At 42.9% G+C, this 27,456-nt stretch overlaps 1 protein-coding gene across 7 annotated transcripts in view; it reads right to left on the bottom strand.

Annotated features, from left to right (window-relative positions):
- Positions 1-1,596: 1,596 nt before the first annotated feature.
- TLK2 (tousled like kinase 2) overlaps positions 1,597-27,456 on the bottom strand; it is a 44,749-nt gene continuing 18,889 nt past the window's right edge. For 6 of the 7 annotated variants that reach the window (XM_082778811.1, XM_082778816.1, XM_082778813.1 and 3 more), the window contains 15 exons: positions 26,899-26,994; positions 23,864-23,956; positions 22,321-22,431; positions 20,802-20,938; positions 19,225-19,377; positions 15,314-15,380; positions 12,447-12,544; positions 12,066-12,147; positions 10,309-10,400; positions 9,255-9,344; positions 8,644-8,813; positions 6,999-7,137; positions 5,752-5,863; positions 4,642-4,749; positions 1,597-4,257 (listed from right to left, as the gene is read on the bottom strand). In XM_082778811.1, the coding sequence (XP_082634937.1) occupies positions 4,084-4,257; positions 4,642-4,749; positions 5,752-5,863; positions 6,999-7,137; positions 8,644-8,813; positions 9,255-9,344; positions 10,309-10,400; positions 12,066-12,147; positions 12,447-12,544; positions 15,314-15,380; positions 19,225-19,377; positions 20,802-20,938; positions 22,321-22,431; positions 23,864-23,956; positions 26,899-26,994 (1,722 nt within the window). In that variant the 3' untranslated portion in view covers positions 1,597-4,083. The remainder of the gene's footprint in view (positions 4,258-4,641; positions 4,750-5,751; positions 5,864-6,998; positions 7,138-8,643; positions 8,814-9,254; positions 9,345-10,308; positions 10,401-12,065; positions 12,148-12,446; positions 12,545-15,313; positions 15,381-19,224; positions 19,378-20,801; positions 20,939-22,320; positions 22,432-23,863; positions 23,957-26,898; positions 26,995-27,456) is intronic. The other variant, XM_082778817.1, reaches the window with a different exon arrangement.

Below are 27,456 nucleotides of genomic sequence, written 5' to 3'. Positions count from 1 at the left end.
GGGAGACGTAAGGAGGTGAGCGTGGCGCTGGCAGCCGCTCGCGGCTCCTCACCAGACAGCACGCGCCAGCGGCTTTTCCCGGCCTTCGCGCCCCCACGCAGTTAACGCATGAAATGAGAGCTTTTGGAGCTTTTCTCAGCACCGGCCCCGGCTCCCGCTCCCCCGCCTGGCAGAGACAATAGCGTCCTTGTGGCCAAGACGCCTGGCCCTGGGCGTGAACGTGCGAGGGGAGGCCGAGCAGCGTGGTGTTTGCTTGGCCTCTCGCCCCCAGCCCTGCCCAGGGTGGGCGCTGCAGGGGTGCACGGATGCTCCGCGGGCACTGTCGGCACGGCCCCGGGGGGAAAAAGCAGCTGCAGGCAGTAGGGAAGTTGCCCCCGTGCTGGGTGAGAGCCCTGCTTCTGTGTTGTAAAACCTCCTCTCCGTTCTGGGTGGTGCGAGGTTTAAAGCTTTAGCACCCAGAAAATAACATCCTCCAGCAGCAAACCCCAGGGAGACGCTGGCAGCAGTAGCAAACCTCACGTCGAGGGTTTGCCAGGTCACAAAATAAACTGGGACTGGCCTATTTGGCAGAAGGGAGCTCGTTTCATAGCATGACGCCTAACCGCTAACGTATGAGGCGAAGCATCCAGTGAGGCAGCCCCTTGGGAAGCCTCATTCCTGCTGGCGTTGAGCTGAACTCCTATGCTGCTGCTTATGGCCCTGCTCTGGGCATGCCACACGCCCCACAGGTACCTGGCCACGTCTGCGTTCAGCTCCTACATTTGCTGCTGAAGTGCTACCACCACCTCCTGCTGCCCAAATCTGTGTTGCATCATCCCAACTGGCACAGGGGCCCAAAACCAAATCAGCTGCAGCAGTGCAGAGGGAGCCGAGCTGCTCCCAGTGTTCAGTTTCACCCGTTGTTCACTGAAAGCTCATTCTTACCCCAAGCACACAGCAGGTGACATCAGGAGGAGAGGAATCCTCACCCACCACCCCTCGTCCTGCAGCGGTTGGGTGCGTCACCTCGCGGGGATACCTCGCACAGTGCTCGCAGTGCGCCTGCAGGGAGCTGGGCACAGGAGCTGGCACTCAGTGGGTGAAGCAGACTCGTTGCCTTCGGCTGCCAAGGTCTTTGTTCCTTCTCCATTGTGTAGTTTGAAAGCTGCCGAGACTGAAATTGAAGGAGCTGAATTTCTTGTTGCAGTCCCGGGGCCTGGCTGTGGCCACCAGCTCGCAGCATCGCCAGCCAGGGCAGAGGGGGAGGCTGACAGTTTCATCAGCAGGCACAAAGAGGGTTTCTTTGTGGCCTGCACATAAACAGCTTTTAAAGGCAGCTACTGCTCTGCTAGAAATGAGGGATTAACCCCAAGCTGATGTCTTCTTCCCCGTTCCAGAACCAGATCGGTATCAGTAATTAAACAAGACTTGGTAATTTTCAATAAAAGCCTGTGCAGGGCACGCTTCCCTCCTGTGAGGCAGAGATCCCACTGCTCTGAGCTGCTGGGCACCGCCCTTCTCCATCCTTCCTCCCGGTCTTGGCACCCCCCAAGCCCCTCAAACAGCTCCTGCCAGCACTACGAAGAGCAAAAACAGAAAGAGCCAAGCAAATCAGTTTCTTAAAACTTATTTTAATATCCATGTCTCATCTGTTGGGTAGAGCCAAAACAGTCTGGCCTGGTTTAAGTTACAAATTCTTCATACACTTTTCTTTAAGTAAATGAACAGTGTGGCAATAGGGTCTGTTATTGGAAGTGAAACCCGTATTAACAAGGAAGGTGTCGCCGCTAAAATTCTACCAGGGTTCTTCACTGCTGTCAGCCCCAGAAAAGGCTAACGCGGTCCCATGGCCCCTGAATGGGTGTCACACAGCAGGAATAAATGCATCTGACACAAAACTAATCACACCCACAGAGATAGCACACACTGTATGTCCAAGAAACAACGGGGCTGGGATACAAAAAACCCTTTTAGAATTCTCCCCGATGTGGACAGACACCAAATCATCCGTTTCAGCAAACAGGACGAAGCATCAACCCTGATTTTGCCCGACAGAGGCTGGATAGACACGTTGAATCACTGCTTGCTAAACAGTTAACTTCTGGAAGAGACCAGCAGCGATGGAAAGGGCTAAGAAATTATGGCTGAGTATTTAAAGATGCAGTATTTCTTTTCTTTGTTTAAAACACTACAGTTTAGAGACCACCCTAACGCAGCTGCAAGTGAATACATCCAATTAAAAGCCCAAGAGTCACTACAAAAATAGTAATAAAAATCAAAGCAACAGAGTTCCACGCTTTCCATGTCCATTGCTCAATTTCAACAGACTCCTGCAATTTTCAGTTAACCTCGAGTTCCTGAACAGGTTAAGCGCGATGTTTGCAGATGATGGCTTACAAATAAGGCAGACACGTGCTAGTTCTCTCAAAAAGCGCGAGATGGAGAACGTTGCTTACCACGAGAGCAGCATTCAGGTACCGAGCGCCCCCCAAAAGCAGCCCACGCGCTGCTGGAGCTGCAGGATTGATCCCAGAGGTGCCGCACCGAGAACAGTCCACAACACGGTGGTCTGGGTGTCGGGTTAGGAAGCGTGCACGCGACCATTTGGTTTTTTAAACACCTTGGATTGAAGTAGTGTACGGCTCAGCTCTCTGCCGGGAACACTGCATCTTTAAATTTTTCTGGCTACGAGCTCCTGCCACATGTTAGAAACACTCCAACCTGGCTGCCACATGTTCAAGTGCTGCGCTTTTTGTGTGTGTTTTCAGTCTTCCTTCAACGCAGGGGGAAAAAGGGGGCACACTGGGGACAACAGGCTTGTGTTTCACAGCAGGCAGGCTCCAGCTGAAGGTGTAAAACCTCTCCGGGCAGATTACAGAAGGGAGACAAAAATATTTGGGTGTTTGTTCCCTTCCAGAACATTATCTCCTCTATTTGTAATCTGACGCAGTAACGACAGCAAGTTAGAAAAGTCAACAAGTTTTAGAAGGAAAATGCTAAGGGAGAGAGGCAGCTTTCCTGCCAAGTCACCTAACTGGGAAGAGCCTTCCTCAGCTTCAGGTTTTTGTAACATAAACAAGATATGTACAGTACTGTGTGAGCACAGACCGCACCTGAGCCGTGCTCAGATTCCTTCCCGTTCACTGCCTGCCTTTTCAACAGTCAACAGCTATCACGCTCACGAGAGCAGAGAGCACGTCGTGAGCATGTCAGGGTATGTTTTCAAAAAGAACAGCACTTCAAATAAATTAAGAAGATGCAACCAACCGTTGTGAGATCTATGAAACAGCAGCTGAAAACCTAGTGGCAGTCTGACGCGTGATCCGCTCTGATCACAGGAGATCTACACAGGCTGCCTACGGGCTCCACGGCCCTCCTGAGAAGGTGATTATTTGTAAGAGGCCACCCCAAGGGAGCAGAGAGCTGTGCCATCTGCAGAACGGACACTGCCACGGACCTGCTAATACGGGTTTCACTTTGAGACCAGAAAACTGTTTTCTTCCAAAAAATTGTTATTTTTAAAAAACTGAAATTAATTAGGGGTAAAACACTAACTCTAGTGCCATGAACAGGCAGGATCAACTTTTTTCCCCTCCAAAGGGCAAAGAGTCATATACCATCCCCAGCTGAACCTTGGTGCTTCGAGCTTTTCAGGAGATGTTACCTAAACTTTATTAAAAGAAAAAGAACAATGTTTAAATATCAACACTGGACTAGCCCAGTCTTTTTCCAAAGTCCACATTCTTCATATGAAGCACACACGGCGTCCTGGATTCCCCAAGGCTGCATGTTCAGAAGTTCACAGTACATGAAACCATGTCTTTTTTGTATTTTCTTGAGTTTCCCCTCCTTGCTCAGAGCAGCCACCCTTCGCGGTCATTTACTGGACAAACCTCAAGCCATCTCCTATCCACATGGCTTGGCCTAGATGCCGAAGGTTTTCTTGATGAGAGTTGATGTCATGCTCTATGGATGGAAAAAAGCAAGAGAAAAAAAGCACCTGGTACAGGTTTCTCGAGACCCTTGCGGATTCCTCTATTCCAAAGCTGTTTCTGAAAGTCCTTTTGCCGGTTTCTCAAGCAGTTTTTGGCCTATTACTCTGTCTCAGTTTGAAGAGCTGTTATTGGATGATCCAGAGGTTGATGCAATTGCAGCTCCAGCTGGGCTGCTTGTGGATACAGATTTGCGGATGTGAGGCAGCAAGTACGGGTCACAGGCCAGCTGCTGGACATCTATCCGATCCTCCTTTCGGTAGGCCAAACAGCGTCTGATAAATGCCTGCAGATACCCCAAAGGCGAAACAAGAATCAGTAGACCGACATGAACAGGAAGCTTTCTTTGATAGATAACTCCATGGGAGCTGGGCCAATCTGACAGCCCCGGCACTGAAATTCCTTTCCTGGTGACTGCACAGACAGCCCAGCTCCCATGCCAGAAGCTCATCTTTTAACAGGAGAAAGCACGGGGAGAGGCACACGCTGTGCTCCCTTCAACCCAAGGCTGACAACTACAACGATGCAAAGTCCCAGAGCGCTCTGTAGGAGGTACGCATAAAACACAAAATTCCTTGCTAGTTTTAGGAGAACTGTAAGAAAGGAACTGTCAGTGCCGACTGCTGAACAGCATGCACGGGGTGATCAAATTTTCTGCAGCAAAACTTACCTTTGCTTCTGGCGTGACTACTGGCTTTGGAGGGAACTGCACCTCGGTAGCTTTCAGAATCGTGTTCTCCTGCAGAATGTCTTGTTGTGACTGGTTGTGGCCAAAGGGCTACCAAAAAAATACAAGAGGGTTGTTAAAGGTTGATGACAGACCTTAAATAAACCTTAACACTTCTGTTAATCATCACTTGACATCAGCATTTTTCCAGGCAAGACGCCCGTGAATATTATTGAAGGTGCTGCAGATTCCTGCCAGATGAGCAGGACGCACTGCTCCTGTTTTTAAACTGGTCAAAAGGGACATCAAGCTGGAACGTGTCTGGGGTGCCTCCAGCTCAGACAGGAGGGACCTCCATCTGTTTCTAGACCTCATGGGTCAGCACCAGCACATGCCAAGGACCTTCAGCGATCCAAGCAGCCAGGAGATTCACCTACTTCAACCTCTGCTGGGCCGGTTCCGCTGACACCACAAAGCAGACACAGTGTGTTTAGCAACTCAGGCTTTCACAACACTCAGTTACCAAGGACTTGGGAACACAAGTGTTGATGGAATCCTCTTCCTGCCCCAATCAATTTATTTTCTTGTCAAAACCAAAATAAGATAGCTGTTTCTCAGGACAAATCGCCCCTTCCTGATTCAGACTCTTCCCTTCCAAAAGGCATCCTAAAAACTTCCAGAGGAGGTCCTTGTGCCTACTTTTTATTTTAAAACACTTGCAGCTGTCAAGGAATACCTGGCTCTACAAAGACTCAGCATTCAGAAGAAGAACATCAAAACACATGGAAAGCATCACAAAGCAATGCCAAACCAGGAACCTCCGGTGTCTGGCCCTGAATGACACACTTGTCCTGCCTGTAAGGGCCTCACTGGAAACATGTCCAGTGGAAAGAGATGTTCTGAGGATTGTTCCTGAAGGAATTGCCATGTAGAACAAAACACAACCTAGTAAATTGTCTCCTTGCCATCAGCTCCAAGACAGAGCCTGTGTTAATGCGGCAGGGACAAGGCAGAAGCACCTTCTAGTCTGGCAAGGAGAAGGAAGCAAAAGTCAGGGCTGCCTCCAAAAGGTTTGGGAATCACTACTTGGAAAGGAGTTACTTGTGTTCTTACCTTTCTGCCATAGAGACACTGATAGAAGATAACTCCTACTGACCAGACATCAACTTTATTTGAAATCTTTGGAGGTTCTTTCCCAACTACAAAACATTCTGGTGGTAAATACCTGATGAGGAGGAAGTGACAACAAGTTATTAGTAATATCTCCAAATACTTTGTCATTTTTTTCGAAAGGAAGGAACAAGCTTCTGTGATCAGATGTTGGCTTGGGAGTCACAGGACCAGATTTTGGCTCCTGTATTTCAAGATCACCACTGCACACCAGCTCCTGGAAACCACGATCCCAAAGACTGCCCAGACATCCACAGTCTGAGCTAGTCAGCACAGTCAATTTCTTTTCAACAGCACACACAAAATAGCCTCTCTTTCTTTCATCTTTGAAACTGGCATTTGTTGTTAAAAAAGCTTGGCCAACAATTCCACAATAGAAATTCACAGCCAAAGTACGTGTTTCTAGAAACACAACCTCAGATGCCATGTCTCAGAGACCCAGCCTTTTTCAAACTACAGCTAGTTTCAGTTTTAGGAAAGGAACAAACCTGTGCAATACAGAAGGCCTTAGAAAATGTTTGGGCAACTGTTGCTCATAGTGATAGTTTGCAGCTTGGGTGATTTCTAAGAACCACATTCGGGGTACTCACCATAGGTCCTGCTCTCAGCTACGGGTGATGCAGTGCCAACAACTGGCATCAGAGGTAAAGTATTACTGAAACATCTCTCACGTGATGCTTACAAGTGAAGGTTTGGCTATAGATAGCACCATGAGACTTACATATTTTGTAAGAGCTAACACCCTGGATTTTCACATCATTTCAGTAGAATACTCTTTATTTCACCCTGATGTACCATCAATTCAGAAGAATACTCCTTCCTTCCCCCTGATGTACCTGCATGGCATTCTCCTCCCCCCCCAAACTGCTAGACTGTGCCATTATGCATTGTAGAATAGCAGCCAAATTCCACTCCAGAGCTGGCTATCTCAGACGTGCAATTTTTCACCGGGCACTTTGGACAAGAGGTGGTCTTCAAACATATAAACACAAACAGATTGAAAAGCAAAAAGCTGCCAGCCTCAAAAGAAGCTGTGTGTGTCAACTGAAAAAGTGGTTTCCAGGGTCTCAAACCCCCAGCGTCTCAAGCTGTCACAGACAATGGCAGCACATACAGATCAAAAATAATTTACAGACAGTTTTGGATCTGTGTCAGCTCTGTAAGTTGCCGGTGCCCCAGGCAATGCTTACCAGTAAGTACCAGCCCCCTGCGATGTCAGTTCCATGCCATCAACAGAGTTGTAGCTGTCATCATCCATGATCTTGGAAAGTCCAAAATCGGTGATTTTTATCTCTCCACATGCAGTACCATTGACTAGAAGAATGTTACCTAAACGGAGGAAGGAAACAGGCTCTTAGGATATACATTTAGCAGAGAAAGGCAAGAATAAAATGACATTGAACTCTGGCTCTCTGCACAAGGGAACATGGAGTCTACAAAACCCAGGGAGTTGCAGCAGCCTGGGGTAGGTGTTTTACCATTCAATACACAACTTCAAAGACAACTCAGCTCCTACTGAATGCTAGATCTCATCTGTCCATCCTCAAATGACTCAGTTGCCCAATATTACTTGGGGCTTTCAGATTACGAGCCCTATTCTCCAAAGCAGCTTGATGCCCGTGCTGTTTTGGTCCCTCTCAGAGGTCCTGCTGGAAGGGCAGGTCAAAAGGGAGGACTAAGGAGAGAAGGAAGTACACATACACAGTTATGACTCAGTTTATCCAGGAGTCCTGACTTGCCCCAGCCTCTCAACAGCCAGAAACACTCTCCTTCCTGGCAGTGCTCCCCAGTGGCTTTCTAAGCTCAAAAAGGACAATTACTGCTTAAGCAAGAGTCTTCTACAAATCCATCAGGGATCAAGCAGTCAGATCATTGCTGTTTTTCTCAAAGCCTACAGTTAAGCAGCAGAATTGTGTGTGATGGCAGCGGATGAATCACAACTTTAGACAACTGTAGGCAGAGCTCTGCAGCGGAAGAGCAGCCAACAGCTGGGGGAAGAAACTGTGCACTAGAACTAGAGCAACAGCACCACCTCCTGTACAGACTCCTCGTGCTGATGCAACAAACCACATCACATACCAGTTACACAAGACTTACTGATGAAGTGCCACCAGTAAAGGGAGGCAAACCAAAGAACTTTTTGAAGAGGTGGTTGAATTTTACCGGACTAGTAACCAGCAGTGGAGCCACTATCTGTAACCCAAAAGGGAGCCCTTTCATTTCTGCCCTCACTACTCCGTCCAATGCTAAAAGGGAAACTTTAAAGGGAAACACCTACATTTGCAGAGGACCTTCTACCTGGTAGACGTTACTGAAATCAAAAGGCAGACCTGAGCAAACAGTTTGACTGTATATCCTCAGCTTTGTGAGCTTTCATGTGATACGAAAAAACGAACACTTCCAAGCCAGCTTCTGCTACCGAGTTTTCAGGCAGATGATTACAGAAAGAGTAAGTCAGAAGAATGGGAACAGAAAACACACTAGTAATTATGGGAACCTTTATGAAGCAATAATAACAGAAGCCCTCAAATACAGAACACAAGCAGGTCATTGAGAAACCAAACAGACACTTGGTGGTTCAAGGGCTCATTCTGAACAAGAAGGCTGCTTTTTCTGGAATGTTACTTCCTTGTTTATGTTGCAATTCTGGGAGACAATAAGCTTTTCACAGAATGTTCTATGCATTTTAGTTTTCTCTTGATGCAAGTTAATTTTCCCAAGCAGGACTGTCTCCCTTTCGCTGTTTAACCAAAATAAATGCTCCCATGTTATTTATAACCCATTACCTTTAGTTAACAAGCATCCTTGTGCACAGCAGCTAGCAGCATAGCATACCTGGTTTAAGGTCATAGTGTATGATGGGAGGTTTGATTTCATTTAAGTATTTTAAAGCATTCACAATCTGCATGATAATGGATCGCGCCTCCTTCTCCGACATTAACTTGTGCTGTTTCAGGTAGAAGTCCAGATCATTTCCCTCACAGTATTCTAACACTGTACAAAACCTGGAGGCAAAACAGGAGTAGGTGTAATTAAGGCATCAGATAGAAACCAGAACGCTGTTGTTGTTTGTCTGCAAGTCTCATCTATTTGATCGAAGTTTCAAAGTAAGAGCCCTCCAGCCTACTAATCCTTCTCTAAAAATAGGCCACCAGGAGCACAGTCCTTAGTGCTCAACAGTGCAAAGGTCAGATGTGCCCTGTTTAGCACTAAAAGCAGAAGGGGAAAGCTGTATCCACTGGGGCATGCACCCAGGCCAATAAAGAGCAGGATTTACTAGTAGAGCATCGCATCTCTAGGAAACCTGTGCATACTGAAACTGCTTCAGACATCTCTGCAGTACAGTCTGCATGGTGTGGATATATTCAGGACTCTGCTTGTGAGAGACCAAAACCATGGTAGCGAGTGGGTCAAATTGAGTCAAAGGACACAACAACACAACTTACGAGTCAGTATCCAGCGAGAAGTAGTCATATAGCTTAACTATTCGAGGATGATCCAGTTCTTTGTGAATTCTGTACTCTCTACACGCATGTCTGAAAGCAGGAAAGTCTGAGCATTAGTCATACGAGTGACTTAATTCTAAGTTCTACAGATAGAGCACCCAGACATACCACTCAGCATTCCAAGTCCAATCACAAACCCATGCACATTATTCAGACAACTTGAGAAAAGGCAAGCAAATCAGAGACTGCTCAGAACAATTTTGAAGAACCACAGAATTTAAGTACATCAGATTCTCAAGTGCTGGCAGTACTACAAAATAACTAATCCTGATTAACGGTACTGCTTGCCAAAACAGAATAATCTCATAATAAATTGCTATGGGATCCAAGATAGCTGAATACAAAAATCAGCAAGTTCTAGAAAAATTCCAGGACACTCAACTGTCCAGTTTCCAAGCTTCAATTCCAGCTTAGCTTTTGCTAGTGACTTGTTGGGGAATTAAGATCACAGCTTTATCTCTGCAGTTCTGTCAGGAAAAAAAAAAAGCCTGGATGCTATTCTGCAGCGCTTCTCTAATCCATGGCATTAGGAAGCACGAGTTACCAGTACCTAAGACTTCCTCTACCTCTCTTCTAGGCCATGACATAGAAGTGTATTCCTAATCATCTGTGAAAAGCTTAAGTATTCTAGGAAACAAAGTGAAATCTTTCTGTGAGCATAATGTAGGTGTGTACCTGGAAGATGGGCACAAGCACCCTTTTTCTGAAAGAGCTTACATGTTTTGGAGAGGAGAAGCCACCTTAAAGCTTTCTTTGTAGAGTGTTACTGGTGTTTTAAAACCTCGTGTCACAGTGCTCGTACACACGAACACGCTTTTGCATATGTTGAAGACATTTCTAATATGAACAGAACTTTTAGAAGTAGCTACTAAAAGAAACAGCAGCTTTTGAAACATGGCAAAACATGAAAAAAATGGCAGCCTGTTCAGACACTGAATAACCAAATACAGGAGGAGTCTGGAAACACATCTGTCTGCTTTACAGCCTTACTTACTTGTGATAGTTTTCTTTCTTCTCATCTCTCCAGTTTTTATTTAACTGGTGTATTTTCACAGCTACATATCTCTGTTCTGTTAAATCAAATGCCTGTGGAGAGAAGAGCTGAGTATCAGTAGGAATCACAGCTTCAAGTTAACACTGCAAAAGCAGACAAGCTCTAACAAACCAATATCCCCACCCAGGAAATCAGCATTACAACACACTGAGTGAAGAGCAAACCCACATTTTGATGTAATTAGTTTCACTAATGAAACCAAGCAACTCTGAAAACAATTGAATATTTTGTGCTTTGATCTGACCCTTCCCTATGGGACCTAACCAGTGCTGCATTTATTCTGACATTCTACTACGAGAGTTACAATGGGATCAGAGAGGACAAATTAACAAAGTGTAGCCACATAATCACACTGGGAAAGACTGCCATTATGCCCCAAACCACCTAAACTTACTTTCTACACTCAGTTAAAAACAGAACAAAAAACACACGTGATTTTTTAATACTTTGTTTCACACAGGTAGCTCAGCTCTCCAGCTTGCAGCAAAACGTTTCAGCCTATTTAGAAGCTAGAGAATTCATTGGCTGAACCATGTAATTTTTGTGCTGTGTTTTTTCCCTCCAGTCTCTCACTATTTAGGCATCCTTTAAAGAATCAACCACTGGAATTGTGTTCTTGGAGAAATGAAGCCTATTACCTTGTCTGAGAGCAGAAACACCCAATAATTTACAGGACAGGACAGACTCCTATTGCAAACAAAGATAATTGTGTCCAGCTCAAAAGCTGGATACTCAACTGCTAGTGCCTAAGAGATTGGCCAAGACCCTGGAGAAGAGAAGTAAGCATTTCTTTGTCTTAGTAATGCAATTAGAACTCTGAAGCACAGTCAGGTATGAAGCATTCATACCCTCGTGCTTTCACCTTTCACCTGCAGAGCCTAGGTTTTCTACTGAGTCAGCAGAGACCCCAAAGAGAAATTCAGAGGCACTGCATGCAGATCGCTGTCCCTCTTTGCTACCTGAGCCCCCTGGTTTGGATACCTGTTGTTATACTGCATCAAAATCAATCACTGTGATGTTTCCCATGTTTGCACTGGTATAGTTATGTTAATTCCATTCAAGTTCAACATGAATTAAAGAACAGTAGGTACAGATGGGGAATATTTACAACTAGAGAGGCTCTAAATTGCAATTGTCAATCAATAAGAACCTCCGACGTATCACAGGCCGTGGCCATGCAAGAGTGCTGACACACAAAAGTAATGCTCAGTTCTAAGGACTACACACACAGTCTGCTACTTCAGACTGTAAAAAACAGACAAGAAAAAAAAAGTCTTCTACCCCCAGGAAATGAAGGCTTTGCTCTTATTTATTATTGGAGCTATTTTCTCTTTTGGACACTTAAGACTTGCTATGCCATACTCAATAAAACAGCCACGTAAGGTATGCATGCGTGCAGCCCTTGAAGAAACAAATGCTTTGTTTCTCTGTCCTTACAGAACTTGCAGACTTGGTGCAATGTTTTCTTGAAACATACATTTGTAGGAAAACTGACCTCTGAGGACAAGAGCAGAACCTAAAAATTTCAAGCCTGCTGTCTAATAGAAGCCAGATGTAACATTTGTTTTGTACTCCTTTCTTCCCTCTACAGCCACACACATACTGCTGCAAAAATGAGTGCAAGGTTCTGCTTATAGTAGTATTTCATTTCATTTCTTTCAGATTCAGATTACACCAGACCAGCACCCCAAATTTACCTTATATACTTCACTGAAGCCGCCTCTACCCAGAAGATGTAGCAACAAGTATCTATCATTTAGCGTTGGATGGTCTTTAAATCTGGTGAGAAAGACATAGTTTAGGAGCACTGACAGTAATAATGATGTCTACTGCACAATAAGTTACAGCTGTTATACAGTGAAGAAACATTTTTTTATATTAAGTCTAAAAATAAAATCGTAATGGCTAGAAGATTTGACAATATTTGATCATTTTGTACTGATAAAAGATTATAGCCCCCCAGTCAAGTGACATACTAAGGTAAAAGAAATTTTAAAAAAGATGCTGTATTTGACATTTTTGCGGGAGACAAATCAAAATTTGCAATACACTTTTGTTTATGACTCCCATGCGCTTACTGTGAATTATCTTCATTGTGTATCCTTTTCAATTCCCTGATATGTAGATTTCTAACCCTCTCTAGCCGTTCCAACTCTGCCTGGATCTCTGCTTCTTCCTGCACAAGGAAAGGGAAAGACACGTTTCCAAAAGGAAAACACAATGCTGTTTACAATAATGCAGTTAGCATTTCTGCCTGATTTATGGAACCACAAACGTAACTCCACTTGTAAAGATGTTATTGACAAATAACTCGTTTGGGAGATTAAACTGATGTTCACAGTTAACTTAGAGTCAGGTGGAAGATGAAAGGAATGCAAACTGACTGGACAGTTTTGTTTAAAATTATACATGGACAGGAGCAGACATATCTTTGTGTCTTCTGTTTTTAAGATTTTAATTAAGAGGCATTCCACCTGGGACCTTATAACAAAAAGCCCCATGATATTAGACTGCACATTAACAGAGCCAAACCCCCCTCCTTCTCTCTCAATTCCGTAAGTGAAGACAAATCTTTTAAGATCGCATCTTCAAAAAATGGGGCATGACACTTTACAAAGATGTGCTCTAAATACAGAGGCTGTTACCCTGGGCTTCAACGTGAAATTATGCAGATAACAAAATTGTGATTTTTCTGAAGAAAGTACAGACTCTGGACTTTGAAAAGCCATAAAAAAAAAAAAAAAAGGGATGCTTGAAGGACACAGGATGATGTGGCCTGCTTGATGCTTTGGCTTCCACATTGCAAGTGCATGGCTCTAACTTAACATAAAAGAACATTTCCAATACTAGCTTCCATTTTTATCTCTGACAGATGATTACTCTGAAAACCATCACAGCACATAAACATTACGATAAGCTTCAACACATTTCAGGGTCGTATGTTCTCTACCCTAGAAATTTAAAAGCCACCTAAAACAAAAATGGAAGTTAGTCAAAAACTTCTGTTGTAAGACACCACTTGAATGGACAGCATGCTTCAGTTAACAAAGGTAAGGCAAGTAAAGACTCGTTCACACATAAGTAAAAGTCCTGACGCCAAGCTGAACCACATAAACAGTCTAACGTTAAGCAGCAGGAATACCATAAAACACACATTGCAGTGGCCAGCAGGTCTTATTATGAACAGAACAACATATTAGTGTAAGTTTAATGGGCTATTTAGTACCTGGTTGGATTTTTGTTTCTCTGCCTCTTCAACACCAGGCTAACAGCCATGGCCTCATGCTGCCAACAGGGAGGGAACCCTCCCCCTGAAACCCTCCAGTTTTAACTGAGGCTGTTTTCTCTATTATAGGATAGGAGTGACTGATAAGCCGCACATGACCCAAAAGAACTTGCAGCTGCTACTTCTCAAAACCAAAGAGTTTTTCTCTGGACCACAGAGATTTTATACTTCTTAGAAAGACTTCGTTCCAGAATACTTTAAGCCTAGCAACTGAGTGATGAAGTGCATGTGCTGAGAGCCCTTGCCTTGCGTAGGAACACGTACAGCTTCATCTCCGTGGTGGTCCTGCTCCTTCCCTTGTGAAGGAAGGAGTCACATCAAAGTCTCAACACAGCGTTTGTAGAGCTGGAAGCTCTAGCGCCCTCAAACACAAGACCAGAATTCACATCACTGTGGACAGTCGCAGACCTCAATTAAAACATGTGCCTTGAGCAGCATTATTTGGTGCATATGACTCAAGGGACATAGTTACCCATTTGTCTTGTGACTCTGTTCCTTTCCTTCTCAACTTGTTCTATTTTTAGGCACGAAGAATGAGCCGGTTTCCAAAAGTGGAGAAGGATAAGCACAGCTTCAGACAATGCCACAATCCCAGAACATTACTTCATTTTCCATTAAGGTCCATTTCCTAATGGATTCCTCTATTCCAGGGTGGCATACTACATGCCAGCATAGACCGAGCTGCAATTAATCCATTCCAGCAATGCGGAAGCTGTAGAGCAAGTATGCCTTTAGCATACTCCTGCCCATATCACATATCTTTACTCACTGGACAATAAAACACAATGGGCAGAGAGCCAGCAGATTCCATGTGTGCTTAAACTTTCTCTCGCCACTGAAAATAATGAGGGGTACAGCAGCATTAATGAGGCCTTGCATTCAATTTAAGCATCAAGGTTACAGGAAAAAATAAGTGTAGAGTTCATCCACCACCTGGGAAAAGGAGACTAGCAGTGCATTTGCACTTTTCCTCTCTGTTTCACCCAGGAATGAAAACTCTTTGGCCTTAATAGAGATCACAGCTAACTGGGAAATGGCAGAAGACTTCTTAATTTCATAGGTTGAAGTGTCCCAGAAGTTTTATTCCTACATTTTTGCACTCACTTTAAATGGTAACCAATGGACCAATGGCTTACTTAAATATAAAATCACTTGCAGGTGCAGCTCCTACTGAATATTTGAAAACAAATATGCATTACAGCTACCTAGACACTACTCACATTCAAAAGCCCAAGAGGTTTTAATGGTCTGTTAGCAGTAACACTGGTTACTTGACATGACAAAAATGAGAAAGCCACTGACGCTTGCAATTTCTGTGGTGTTCTTGTGATTTCGTTCCCTTGGTACCTTCCTTTATGGTCCTCCATCCTGGAGCATATAGAGCCCAGCACTAGGCAGGCGCTGGTGGCAGAATAAGATGCACTGAAACTGTGGTGCTCCCTGAATGAAATTTTGACTGTAACAACACAGAATCCATTTCCTGAAGTAAAGTACAATACTAGTTCCTTGGAAAATAGGATTACGAAACCCCAGACATCCTTTTCAAGCAACAAAAACCTCTTATCAAACAAAGAGTAGCGACTTCTGCAGAAAAATGCTACTGTTTGCAGAAAACCATCAAGAACCTACCCAAAAGCCTTTTCTGCAGTTAGTTCTTACCTTTTTAAGATGACCTAGTCGGAGTTTGAAGATTTCTTCCTGTTCATGGTATTCTGCTAACGTCAACCTGCATAGAAGTGACAGATCCAACGTCAAGTTTCAATGCATGTGGCAAAGTATACAGGTTGCAGTAGACACCTTCTCCTAAGAAAACAACAACTACACAGTGTATGTCAACACCCAGCAGGACTTCATTTTGTAAACTCTGCAATCTAGCAATCAAGTAAAGGAGACCGTGATAAAACACGTATCAATTTCAAATTCAATTCCCTAAGAACAACTATTTAGGATAGTGACAGGACCATAACAAAGTGACCTAAAACAATTTAAGCATGGAACACTGAAGCACAAGTATTCAGTATTCAACATCTTATTTTTCATTTTGAAGTTTGTTTCGTTGTTTGACTCTCATTTTTTTCTGTGTAGTAAGCACATGATAGTTCAGCCCATCTATTCAGCATTAGCAGAACAACTGGCTACCGTGCCATTGCAAGCAGAGCAGTGAACTGGGAGTCATAACTTTTTTCTGTTTCAGGCTGTGAAGTGGCTTCAGGGAAACCCTGGAAAGCTCACTTCATCTTTGACCCCGTATGTAGTTAGTAGAGACAATGGAATAAGGGAAACAATCCGCTTTTTGCTGATGGTAAATGATGTGTAAAGTTTCCATCCGAAGTGGGTGGTCAAAAAAAGGCAAAGTTTCACAATGTTTTCAGCGTCTTTTATAAACAAAGTGTGCCGTGTACAACAGTGGCAAAGTACGGCCTTACACTAAAATAGTGACAGATCCCATCACTAGTGAAGTGGAATGATGTGCTGAGATCTTTAAAGTTACAAAACAAATCATTATACTGATTTTCTCATGGCTGTCAACATGAAATTTGGTAAAAGCATCATGCATGTGAACCAGTTATCAAGTCGGTATCAATTGCATCTGCTTACTTTGTAAACACGGTAACACACGACAATATATACACATACCCTTAACCTAAATTAAGTTCAAACCATATTCCAGAAGGATTCCTGTTGCAGCAGTTATGCTCTGCGTAATACTTAGCACAAAGGTTAGCATATAAGGTCTCCACAGAATCAACGTCACACCTTGTTTAAAGAGAGGACTGAGCTCTGTCTACGCAGGGCCATGGGCTCTCAGCTCACCGCACAGCAAATTGAGATGACTGTAGTTAGTTGATTAAGTGCTCATCTTGAAATACCCTACTTCCCTCCACCATTGATAATGCAGAGTGTGCATAGTTGAAATTACTTCTAAAGCAGTTCTTAGCAGATAGATTTGATATAACACTCTCAAACCAAGCTCCCTTTGAAAGAATCTCCATCATAAGGAACTGCTTATTACAAATTAAAGATACCTACAAAAACCACCTGGTACTGTAAAAGCTTATGTGAAGTCTTATTTCATATAAAAGTGCGCTATTCCACAAGAAAAACATGACAGCCTGAATTTAGATCAGATTCAGCTAATTCCAAATGCCTTCCCAGAAGTTTAGGTCTTTGGTTGGTCTTGCTCATAAGGAACAAAAAGACAATTGAATAAGCCAGCAACAAACTTTCCAAATCTTCTTATGTGCAAGAGGAATACAGAGCTAAATACCGACAGTCTACTCATTAAGCAAGAGATGTAACGAGTACCAGGCTAATACTGCCTGAAATAGCTACATTTGCAGAAAGCATTATAAAAATCAAGGGGGCTTGAAAACAAACACTGCCTGTTTCACAGAAACATGGCTTGAAATACACTCCTTCTATTGCACCTGAAGACTCTAAGGTTGCCCAAGCTGTCCCAGCAAACCTCAAAAAGCCCCAGTAGATTAGTATCTGTGAATAAAATAACTTCATTCACAAGACAGACATTTTCCGGAGAGCAGGGTTGGAGAAGAGTATGTTTAAATTTGCATAATGGAACCTTCCTCTCCTTTCTGACACAGCAACGACCATGAAACTAAGAGGAAACCAAAATCAAATGTAGGGATTTGGCTATCCACTCCCCATTCAAGTTTCAGAAACATTCAGATTCAACTTGCCCAAAAGCCTCTGTAAGAATTCAAAAAATAACTTCCCTCAAAATTCAGTAAGATTTTGTACATGAAACACGTCCAACAAACGCATTTACAGGATAACTAACAATTAAGCAAGTAGTCACTTAGTGTAGTTGCTTCAACTGACTCACAAAAACAAACCTAAAACACTCCACATGAACTGGCAAACTGATTTTATCGAGATCATCACAAGCAGCTCTTCTAAACCACAAAGATAAAACCCTGAAATGTAGCAGTGAAGGATGATACACCAGCAAGAAACAGGGAGAAAGGGCAGGGAGGACAAAAAGGCTCACTAGCATGCCCAGGTTGCGCTAGGAGATAATATCAAGGCACGCTCACAACCATAGGCAGAAGCTCACTGGGTATCACAGATACATATCATGACTGCCAGGCACATCAAGACCCATACTGCCACATCTACAGCACATGCCAGAAACCAGCTGCATCGTCCTGATGGGTAAAAATATCCTGACAGAAATGGGGAAAGTGTTATCTCTTCCCTCATATATGAAATGTTCCTGCAACAAGCTGCAACGCTTCAAAATATCCAAACACATTCAACTTACTTCTCCAATGTCCCTGTGCAAAAGCACAACTTGAAAAGCGTATTGAGTTGTTTTTAAGCTCACTTGGCCAGCGCAAGAGGTAAATCTCTCTGCTCAAACTACAGATTTGCAGAAACATGGAGTGCGCTCCCATACAACATGCCTTATCAGCAGTTATCAGCATCCTATTTAGGGTACCACCTTGGCTGGTGAGAGCATTCTGAACACCACAACTCACCCATCATGTGCCTTCTTTGCTGTGACTGAAAAAGGCAGCAGGAGCTTTTGCTTCACATGCAATTTTGAAGTGCAAAGACCAGGAATTCAAAGGGCTGCAAGAACTTTGAAGTCAGGCCATACCCAGGAGATTTAATAGTGCAAAAAGAAAAGTGTCATCCAGAATTACAGTATTAGCTAAGAGCAATAAAATGAAGACTGAAAAGGAGACTTGCAGAAGTTATGGGAAAGTTCTGAGTGCCCAGAATGGGGAGAAAAAGAAGAAAGGAAAATTAGGCTGTGTGGCTTACCAGCATGTTGAGAGTCAGTTTTATTTACAATAAAGTTACTTAATAATGATCTCCAACAAGAAACAAGCTGGTGAGAGGCTGACTTCACATTTCCACAAAAAATTCTAAAAAAGAAGTTATGTTTGAAACCTCTTGTGAGACAAGCTTTCCTCTTTGAAGAGCATCAGGAGTCTCAAAGTATCAGTAATTCCAAAAAAAAAAAAAAAAAAAAAAAAAGGAAAAATTTCTCTTTTAGAAGAAAGAGTAATACTTTAACAATGTTCCTGTTTCCCTGACTCAAGTATCTGGGAAGGACTGCTTCTGAGACACAGTTTAATGCTTAATGCACTGTTTTTGTAGAGCATCTTTTTCTAGTATACCAAATTAATTGTATGAAAAGTCTCAACAGAAAATAAATGGAAATAAAAGCTTCTGAATGCTATGCTTTCTTTTTTTTTAAGAGACACGTTGCAGTGATACCAAAATTAAGTGTGAAGTATTTTCTTCAGAAAAAGACACTGCTTTTTCAGCACTCTTGTTGCATCAAGTTTGAAAACTACTACATTCAAAAGTAGTTAAGCTTACACAAAGTCTGGACTCAGCAATGATCCCTGTTTTACTCCAATGAAAACTATTTAGAACTGCAGCCAGATGTTTCTGAATGCCAGGCTAATTCCACACTATTCATTTGTGCATGTAGTGAAGCCTAGAGGCAAGGGCAAGATTCCATTTCCCAGTAGATATTTTGTGCTCTAATCAAAGCACGCAGCTCTGCAATGCACAAGGAAGGCCACATAACGTACGTTTCATTTTCTGCTCCATTGGTCTTGTTCTTGCGCTGCTTCTGCTCATTGCTTGCTGGAGGGGTCTGTCCCATTGCAGGTGGCTTCCGTTTTGCTAACATTTTTCGCTGTCTTTCTATTTCTTCCCGCTGGGAATTTATCCTTTCCTGTTGCCTGGAAAGAAGAGGGGAGAAAAAACATGAAGCAGAAAACTAATGGGATATACTCAGTTGTCTTCAGCATCTGCTTTTAACAGACGGGAGCAATGAATTCAAATCAGTTTTAAGACTAGTAACAAAACACTCTTGTACAAAAAAGGGGGATGTGCTTTTTTTTTTTTTTTTTTTAAATATATACACACATAGAAGTGGATTCTTTTCCTGGCCCACAGAAACCTTTCAGTAAAGTGAAAGGTTTTATTCATGCAGAGGATATCCAAAAACAAGGAATTGCTAACCTCATAGAAAACCCAGGGATCCATGGTAAGTCACTAAGTTTCCACACTCTTTTTCCTAGAAGGCTCTGTTCTAAACCTCAGACTTTCCTGTTCAAATTATTCCTGAAGTCTGGCACTGTTTGAGAAAGTATCCGTATGCTTTAGTGGTACAGTTAAAGCTGTCCTTACTTCTCTGAAGTGTAACTAACACCATTCCCAATTTCACTCTAAAAATAGTCTTTTTGTCTTGGAGGAGAGACTCCAAGTCTTAAAACTGCCTCGTTATTTTATAGCGATAAAAGCATTCGTGGAATTACAAGTTTAGATGACTTGAGAATTTACATACTTAATTCACATTTTAAAAATAGACTGAGACTGCAGGTAGAAATTCCAGAAGTATTTCTTCCACGTCTTACTGCACAAATAAGGGAGAATTATAAAGTACTCAACCTACACCTCACAAGACCTGCGCCTCCATACCAGACTACAGAAAAGTGAGATGATTTTAAAGGATCACACATAGCTCTCTCTATGCAATTAATTTGCCAAGTCCTACTTAAAGGTCTAGGCCAGGTGGGAATTTACTGGGTATTTCCATTAACATCCTGCATAAAAGGGTCTCTGATCTCAATTTCTAGGTTTCCGCAGCCCCTTTGATCACCATTACCAGGAGGAAAAAAAAACTAAATAGTATGGATTTTCTCTTTTAAGCTTTTCTACTTTAACTTAAAAAAATAATAATAAAATAAAATAAAAAAAACAACAAAACCAGAAAACACAGAGCCAAGTAGCCCTCCTGGAGTAACACACACAGATGGAGCAAATCAAATTGATAGACTCAAGATACGTGTGAGGATTTGCTCTGCCCCTTCACCCTCCACACAGCCAAGTGCACGGAGAATATCCAGCAGGGCAGCCGATTTCTTTCCAACCCAAGGGCCAACTCAAACAATTTGATTCGAGTTTTAAGTCTTTGGAGTTAAGTGGAAACATTTTGCATTTCAACATTAAAAGATTCTCCGCTGTCAGCAGCCGAGTTCCTATCTGATCCTTCCATGCTTTGGTCACACCACTCTCACATTTTGACATGCAAGACACCACACACACAACTGCTTAGATTTTCCTTCTCTGGCTCTGAAGGTAAAGATAACTCTGTCCTCACTTGATGAGGTTCTGGAAGGCATAGCCATCTGTCCACTGCTCGGTGAAAGACGCCCCATGCCGCACCGTGGTGAAGTGACCTAGCCTCAATCGATCCTGCATGCTCTTATCTCTGCATGCCATTTTCTCCTGCTTTGACTGAAAACAAAATAAGACACGTGTTAAAATAAAACCCATAAATCAGCAGCCCCGAGTTACGCTGTATTTTAAGTAACTTCTAACCCTTATCACCTTTCACACTATTCCAGTGCCACTTATCTGAAACCCAGCTGAACGTTACTGATAAATTTATTGATGGTGCTTCTGTGATCTGACAGGCATTTGTAAGACAGCTGCTTTTCTGACATTTCAGCCTCATCTTCCCTTGCCCATTACTGCTTCGGCAGCTCGCCCTTTCTATCACCAGTTGAAATTCAATCTAGCAGTAGGATTAAAACCATCCCTTTGCATCAGTAGCTTAGCTGGACTTCAGGCATGGTTTTGATCAGGCTCTTATTCACTCCAACAAGAGGTGAAGGAAGAAAATGCACCTTAAATCACTGTTAAGACTAAGATACAATGATCAGCCAGTTCAATCCTAGACAAGCACTACTCCCGGAAGTGACATGATCTCAATTAGGACACCAACACGCATAAAAACTGGTGGTGGTGTCTGTCAAGAGTATTTTCAGTAAGTGAAAGGAAATTTCAAAAGGCCTGAGATGAGAGCAGCAAAGCTTCAGTCAATTAGGATTAAAGATGAACAGGCAAAGCTCCTCACTGGAGCTACACAGGACTTATCTGTACACCAAGCCTACATAACACAGCCCAGAGTTAGAAATCCTCCCAGAAAAGGGAGTCCCATTCAGCCAGGAACAATCAGCTCTGTGACAAAAGCAAGTCAAACAGACTGCGTGTACTAGCCAGCACCCTGGTATTTGTGCCCATCCAGTGCCCACAAACAATAGATGTAATTGGCCAACAGGTGAAAGAGTAATCAAACCCCCTTATTGTTTCACCAAAAGGAAATCTGTGAAGCTTTCAAGACTGAAGCAGACTGGATGCTGGTAAACAACAGCTTGGCACTTTCTCAGTGTCTTAAACATGTTGTTTTGAGTGCTGTGCAAACAAAGCAATGATCGCCAATTTTGCCATTTGAGAGAAAGAAAGGTTTAAATGGCTCGCCCATGTCACAGAGCTTATCTGGCAGTTTCACTGCACAATGGGATACTGCTCTTGTATGGCAAGTGCTGGACAATGGTGCTTTTTGGGTATACCAGCTACCAGACCTAATGCCTGTTGCACTTAGAGCTCAGACTATTTCACTTAAGCAAGGGAGATCATGCTGAGTCAGTGAAGAGTAACCAAACCAAAACATTCAGAACATTTCTAGTCTTCAGATTATATTACTATTTGCAGAGAAGTAATTCAAGACAAAATTCCAGTTGTCTTTTATCATTACAGCAGTAAGAAGAGGTTTTCACTGCCACAAAAACGATAGAGAACCTTTCAGTCATATGAACCGTGAGTCCCCTGCTCACCTTTTCTATAAGGAGCTTCTTGCTCATCGTTACACATCTATTTAACCGCTCCTTGTACTTCTCCAGCATCTTCTGTTGTTCATCTATCTGCCGTCTCAAATCGCAGTTGGCCTAAAAGCGAACAGAGAAGACAAGCCTTTGACTAAGTTGCTCCATGAGAGCCAAGCTAAGCATCACCTAGAAAGAAATTCCTCCAGCTAGCTCTAGGCATCAGATTAAAGAAAGCAAAGCAGCAGGATATGACAGGGAAAAATAAAAATAATAAAAAGAAAAAAAGTACTAGGTTTCTCTTATCAAAACATCCCAGCTAAGCTCATCGTTTTTAACCCATTCAAATTTTAACACACCTCTAGAACAGGGAAGTGCTATCATCCTGTTTTACATGTGAGAAACTAAGGTAAAAAGGAACTCAACACAAGGACTTTTTATTTTTATAACAATTATGACCTTGCCACAGCTATCAAGTCTCAAAATAGCTTAGTCATCCCTGGACTATCTTCCCCCTTTAGCCACAACACTGACAGAGGAAAAGGATGGGATAACTCCTTTTACACTTTCTATTAAATTCTTGTTCGAGTTACTGTCCATCAGCCCTCATATATAGACTTCTCCCAGTAACAGAGGCTGATTGTTTGTTTTTAAAAAGAACACCAAAATGTACATCAGTATTTTACGTGCAACTATTTTCATTGATAAAAAAATAATATTTAACCATCCCCTTTCAATCAATAGTTTGGTTTCTGTTTAAACAGTGGATGGTAAAAATCTATTTCCTGCTCCATGGCTTATTTTCCACAAAGCCACACGTCTGTCTGCGTATGTCTAAGAGAATGTCTTAGCTCTTTTAGGTACTCTGATCAGAAATATAAAAACACACAGAGCCCCTGCTCTTCTCCTGTTACTGTGTTTTCTAATCCTTTTCAACACTTCAAGAGATGCCTCTCCAGCTGATGAAAGCTAGATCAATTACAATTCCTCCATTAAGACAAGATCCTTGATTTAAAGGTATTTATCTTTTACTGAAGAATACTAATGAGCTAGAGCAGCTTTATTCTTTAGGTTTGACCAAAAGATCCTCTCTTCATCTTTATTCGTGTCACTCTCATAAATCAACATTTCTGAATAAAACCTCTCCATCTACTGAGCAAGAGGCAGAGTCAGCTCCCCAGCACTGAGAAGAGGGGAATAATTCTGAAGGTTAGCTACCAAAATACACAGGAGTGCAACGGATAAAGAAAAGCCAACCCTGTTGAGGACACAGACACCTGAGCTAGTGCTTAGCTACAACAATGACTCTGCACTATAAATACCACACTGCTGCTGCTGCACTGGTTGTGGATTCGAGCAGGCCCTAACAGTATCTGCTACAAACCAGATAATTATCTAGCAAGCAAGGGATGACTGGATTTGTTTTACCTTGGGAGTGTTGGTTCTACAAATGTTACAGTGTACAAGCCCCTGCTCTGCAGCCTAGCTGGCACAGGCATTCTTGATATCTTTAAATAGCAACTTTCAGAAGAGTTGTCCCACTTGAAATACTTACTCTTAGTAAGTCGTCTATCCTCCCCTCCTTTTTCTCCAAGTCAGAGTTCTTACTGTTTTCTAGTGCAGAGATTTTTTCCATTGTGAGGTCCGACTGTAGAGAAAAAACCACCGTAAACCACATTTAATAGAACAGCTGATATTTCAGAGTCAGCACAGAGCATAATATAGTAACCCTCTTGAACCTGAACAGCTAGGTCTAAGGAGGAACCAAGCCCCTGCATCCCCCAGCAGTATGGGGAAGAACATTCCCAGTTCTTCATTTTCTCATTGCATGATGGGCTCCTCCAACACAGGAGGTTCAAGCAGCTAGCACAAAGGCCTGAAGTTCTGCTCTGGAGAACACAGATTGTTAACACATAGCAGGCTACAACACCCTGCCAATTTTGTTTTTATAGTGGAGTTCTGCCCAGCCCTTGATGGTCTCTAACATTCAGCATCCTTTCCTGCAGCACAACATCGCTCGCTCGCACAGGAAAAAAAGGCTTATGAAAAAGCCACCAAATCCCATCCCTCAGCTGGAATAACAAATTAATGGGCATAGACAACCACCTGCTAGACAAAACATAATACCTATGAGGTTTTTCAGGTGGTCTTGGCAGAAAATGCAGGTCCTCATTATTTTAAAATATAACAACAGATTAACAGCAGGAATATTAGGTGCAAGCTTTTCTTCTGACAAACTGATGTGTTAGTATCCACTATGGACAGAAACTTTACAATTCTTGAATGAAACTTATTTGGAAAATTTTACAAGGTGCAGCACATCTTTAATACATTCACCCTTTGAAATCATAATTATAACCCAGGAACAGGGTACAAAAGAAATAAGAAACATTCTGTAGCAGTAAGAGTATTTCAATCTCAGGACTCCAGTTAATGGATGGGGAAGAAAAGTGGACAAAGTCAGCATGCACACGAACAACACAACTGAAAAAACAAGTCAGCCCAAGGGAATCTTGCTGCCTGGCTACAAACAGATTTCACATTTACAGCTAGCAGGCAACTATCCTGGTTCTGGGAAGATTTAGCAGAGACTTACCTGCGGAGTTGTTAATAACCCTTCTCCAAATTTCAAGCTTGCCTGGCAGCTAACACCATGAAGTAAGAGGCAAACTTGGCAGGAACTCTGTTGCTTCTCTACATGCACCCAGTATGGGCAAGATCAAAATGAACACCTGCCAGCACTGCACATCAAGCAAGAGGAGCCTAAATCCCAAAAGACAAAGAGGAAGCTTGGCAGGTCACCTCACTGTGGCCTTAACTTGTTTTATACTTCCTGACAGCCTGCAGGAGGCACATGGAACAGACTTTTGTCACTGAAGGCAGCGAGAAGGCTCTCTGCTGAAAACCTAGGCTGCATCCACTCAGCCAAGCAGCAGAAAGTTTCTTTGGTAACTGTTACATCCATCTGTCAAATGCACACGTGCTTGCACTGCATCAGGTGAAGTCATGCTTCAGGATGCATGCTCTTATATTTGCAGTGATTTACTTCATCACAACTCACCTTGCCTCAGAGAACTCGTGAAGGCCCTTGCACTGACTGAAAACACTAAGAAAATCATTCTCATGCTGACTTGCTTTTGGCACTACCAAAAATGATTCAAGCTAGAAATCACTAAGATTTTATTTTCTCCATTTATCAGCTACAAACAGGTGGAGATGGTGAAAATGAAAATGTAAACATCCTCAACACAGAATCAAGCATCTTTCTGGATTCTTTGTCTTAAGCATATGCTACAGCTGCATCTGTGGAAAACACCACGCAGCTGAGCATTGGCAGAGAGCATGCTCAGCTAACCTGTCGCCCTTTTCGAGGAAGATGGATGCTGTGAGCATGTTGAGCACAGGAGAGAATAAAAACATCTTGCTCACTACAGCTGTGGCCACTGTTTTAAACAGTGGTGGTGAGATGGCAAAGATTGAAATCTGAGAAGTCTCTCTGGCAGGTTCTTGAGCCACGGCATCATTCTATCACAAGCATTAGCAAGAAGCAGGGATCTTCACAGACCAGCATTTTAACAATACAGACAACAGATGTGACCCCAATGACACGACAGAGCTCAGAGACTTTAGCTGGTAAGTGTCCCCAGCAATTCTTTATGCACAAAGGACTTGTACCACCTGCTGGGGAAACCGAGAATGAACTTCCCCCAGCAGTAAAACCAGCTCTGACACAGACTGATGTGTGAAAATGATTGACACAAAACTGATTGTTTAGAAATCACTTGAGGGAAGGGTCAGTCACAGAGAAATCAGAGATGAAAATCAGAAGACTACGAGCAGGCTTGCAGAAGAAACGAGCAAGATGCATTGCAGATAAAGCTGAATGTCCTTACATGAAACAGAGATAGATGACACAGCTAAAAGTAAGTCTCACCATAAAGCCACAAGAAGAATCTTAACAGAGTATAAAAGGCACCAAAAGACAGTGGCACAGACAAAGCAGCTACTCCTCGACTCCAGCTCAGTGAAGTTGCTGAGAAGCACTGTCAGGAACAAATCAGGTTCCACCTTCGCAGGGCAAACTACACCACAGGTGTACTCTTAACAACTGCAGAAGACAAAGAACTTGCAGCTGCGGATATCTGTACTGTAATCAGCGTGGATGCACCCAGGAGCCAGTGCTTAAACAGAGGTATCCATAACCACCATTTAGCTTTCCATCACGCCTTCACTTTTAAAGGAGAGGAAGACCACTCAGGATACAACACAACCGAGACAGGGCAATCCAGAGCTACTCCTCCCCGATCACGTTCTCACACAGCTGAAGAACTGCCCACAGTATTGACAAGGAAAAGCTTCGTAACAGATCAAGCAAACTCCAGTAGCAGAACTGAGAAGCATCCTTTACAGGATAAGGAACAAAGTTCAGAGTGATTTACCTTCAATATGTACAGTTACAGAGTTGGTACTACCAGTTCTTTTCCACTGGAAACATTATGCCTCCTGCAATTGACACCCTCTCGTGCAGAAGACAAGCTGTGCCAAGCTTAAATCTCATATCCAAGAGATGTATCATCTAGTAAGCTATACCTGTGACTGTTTGTGCTGGATGGAAATCTGTTTTTGGGAAGTGCAGGAATGCTCAGTGTTCCCTGATCCCGTAGAAGATGGGCTGCCTTGCTGGGCCTGCAAAAGAAAGTTAGTGTATTGTTATATGCTCCTCGAAACGACTGCTAGTGCCCATGCAGATACACTTATCTTTACATGGGAGGTGTAGGCTGGCCTGGGTACCATACTTTTAAGTTTTAAGAATGCTCTAGAGACTTAGTTCATTAAAACAAGAGAATCAGCTCCTCTCAAGAAGTCTGGCCCAATCTGCTAAAAGACAAAGCTTTTTTAAAACCTCGTATAGTTCTGTCAGCTGAGATTAAGCTAGGCCAAAACTAATGCTTCTAAAAGCAAGTCTATACTCTGTTCTTTTTGTTTTTCTCATTTGGTTAGCCATTCAGATACTATTATTTTGATCTACACAAAACTTTTGAATCATTAACTTAAAACTCATCTCATTTTATTAAACAAAGATAGCCTGGGACCTCGAACTCTTCACAAGGAAGATGAACTTACCAGAAGATGGTAGACTTGGTCATC

The sequence above is a fragment of the Aythya marila genome (genome assembly GCF_965140915.1).
Source record: "Aythya marila genome assembly, chromosome: 25".
Classification (NCBI taxonomy): Eukaryota; Metazoa; Chordata; class Aves; order Anseriformes; family Anatidae; genus Aythya; species Aythya marila.
The sequence above is the reverse complement of the archived record's forward strand: the minus strand, read 5'-3'. Positions and strand labels throughout refer to the sequence as shown.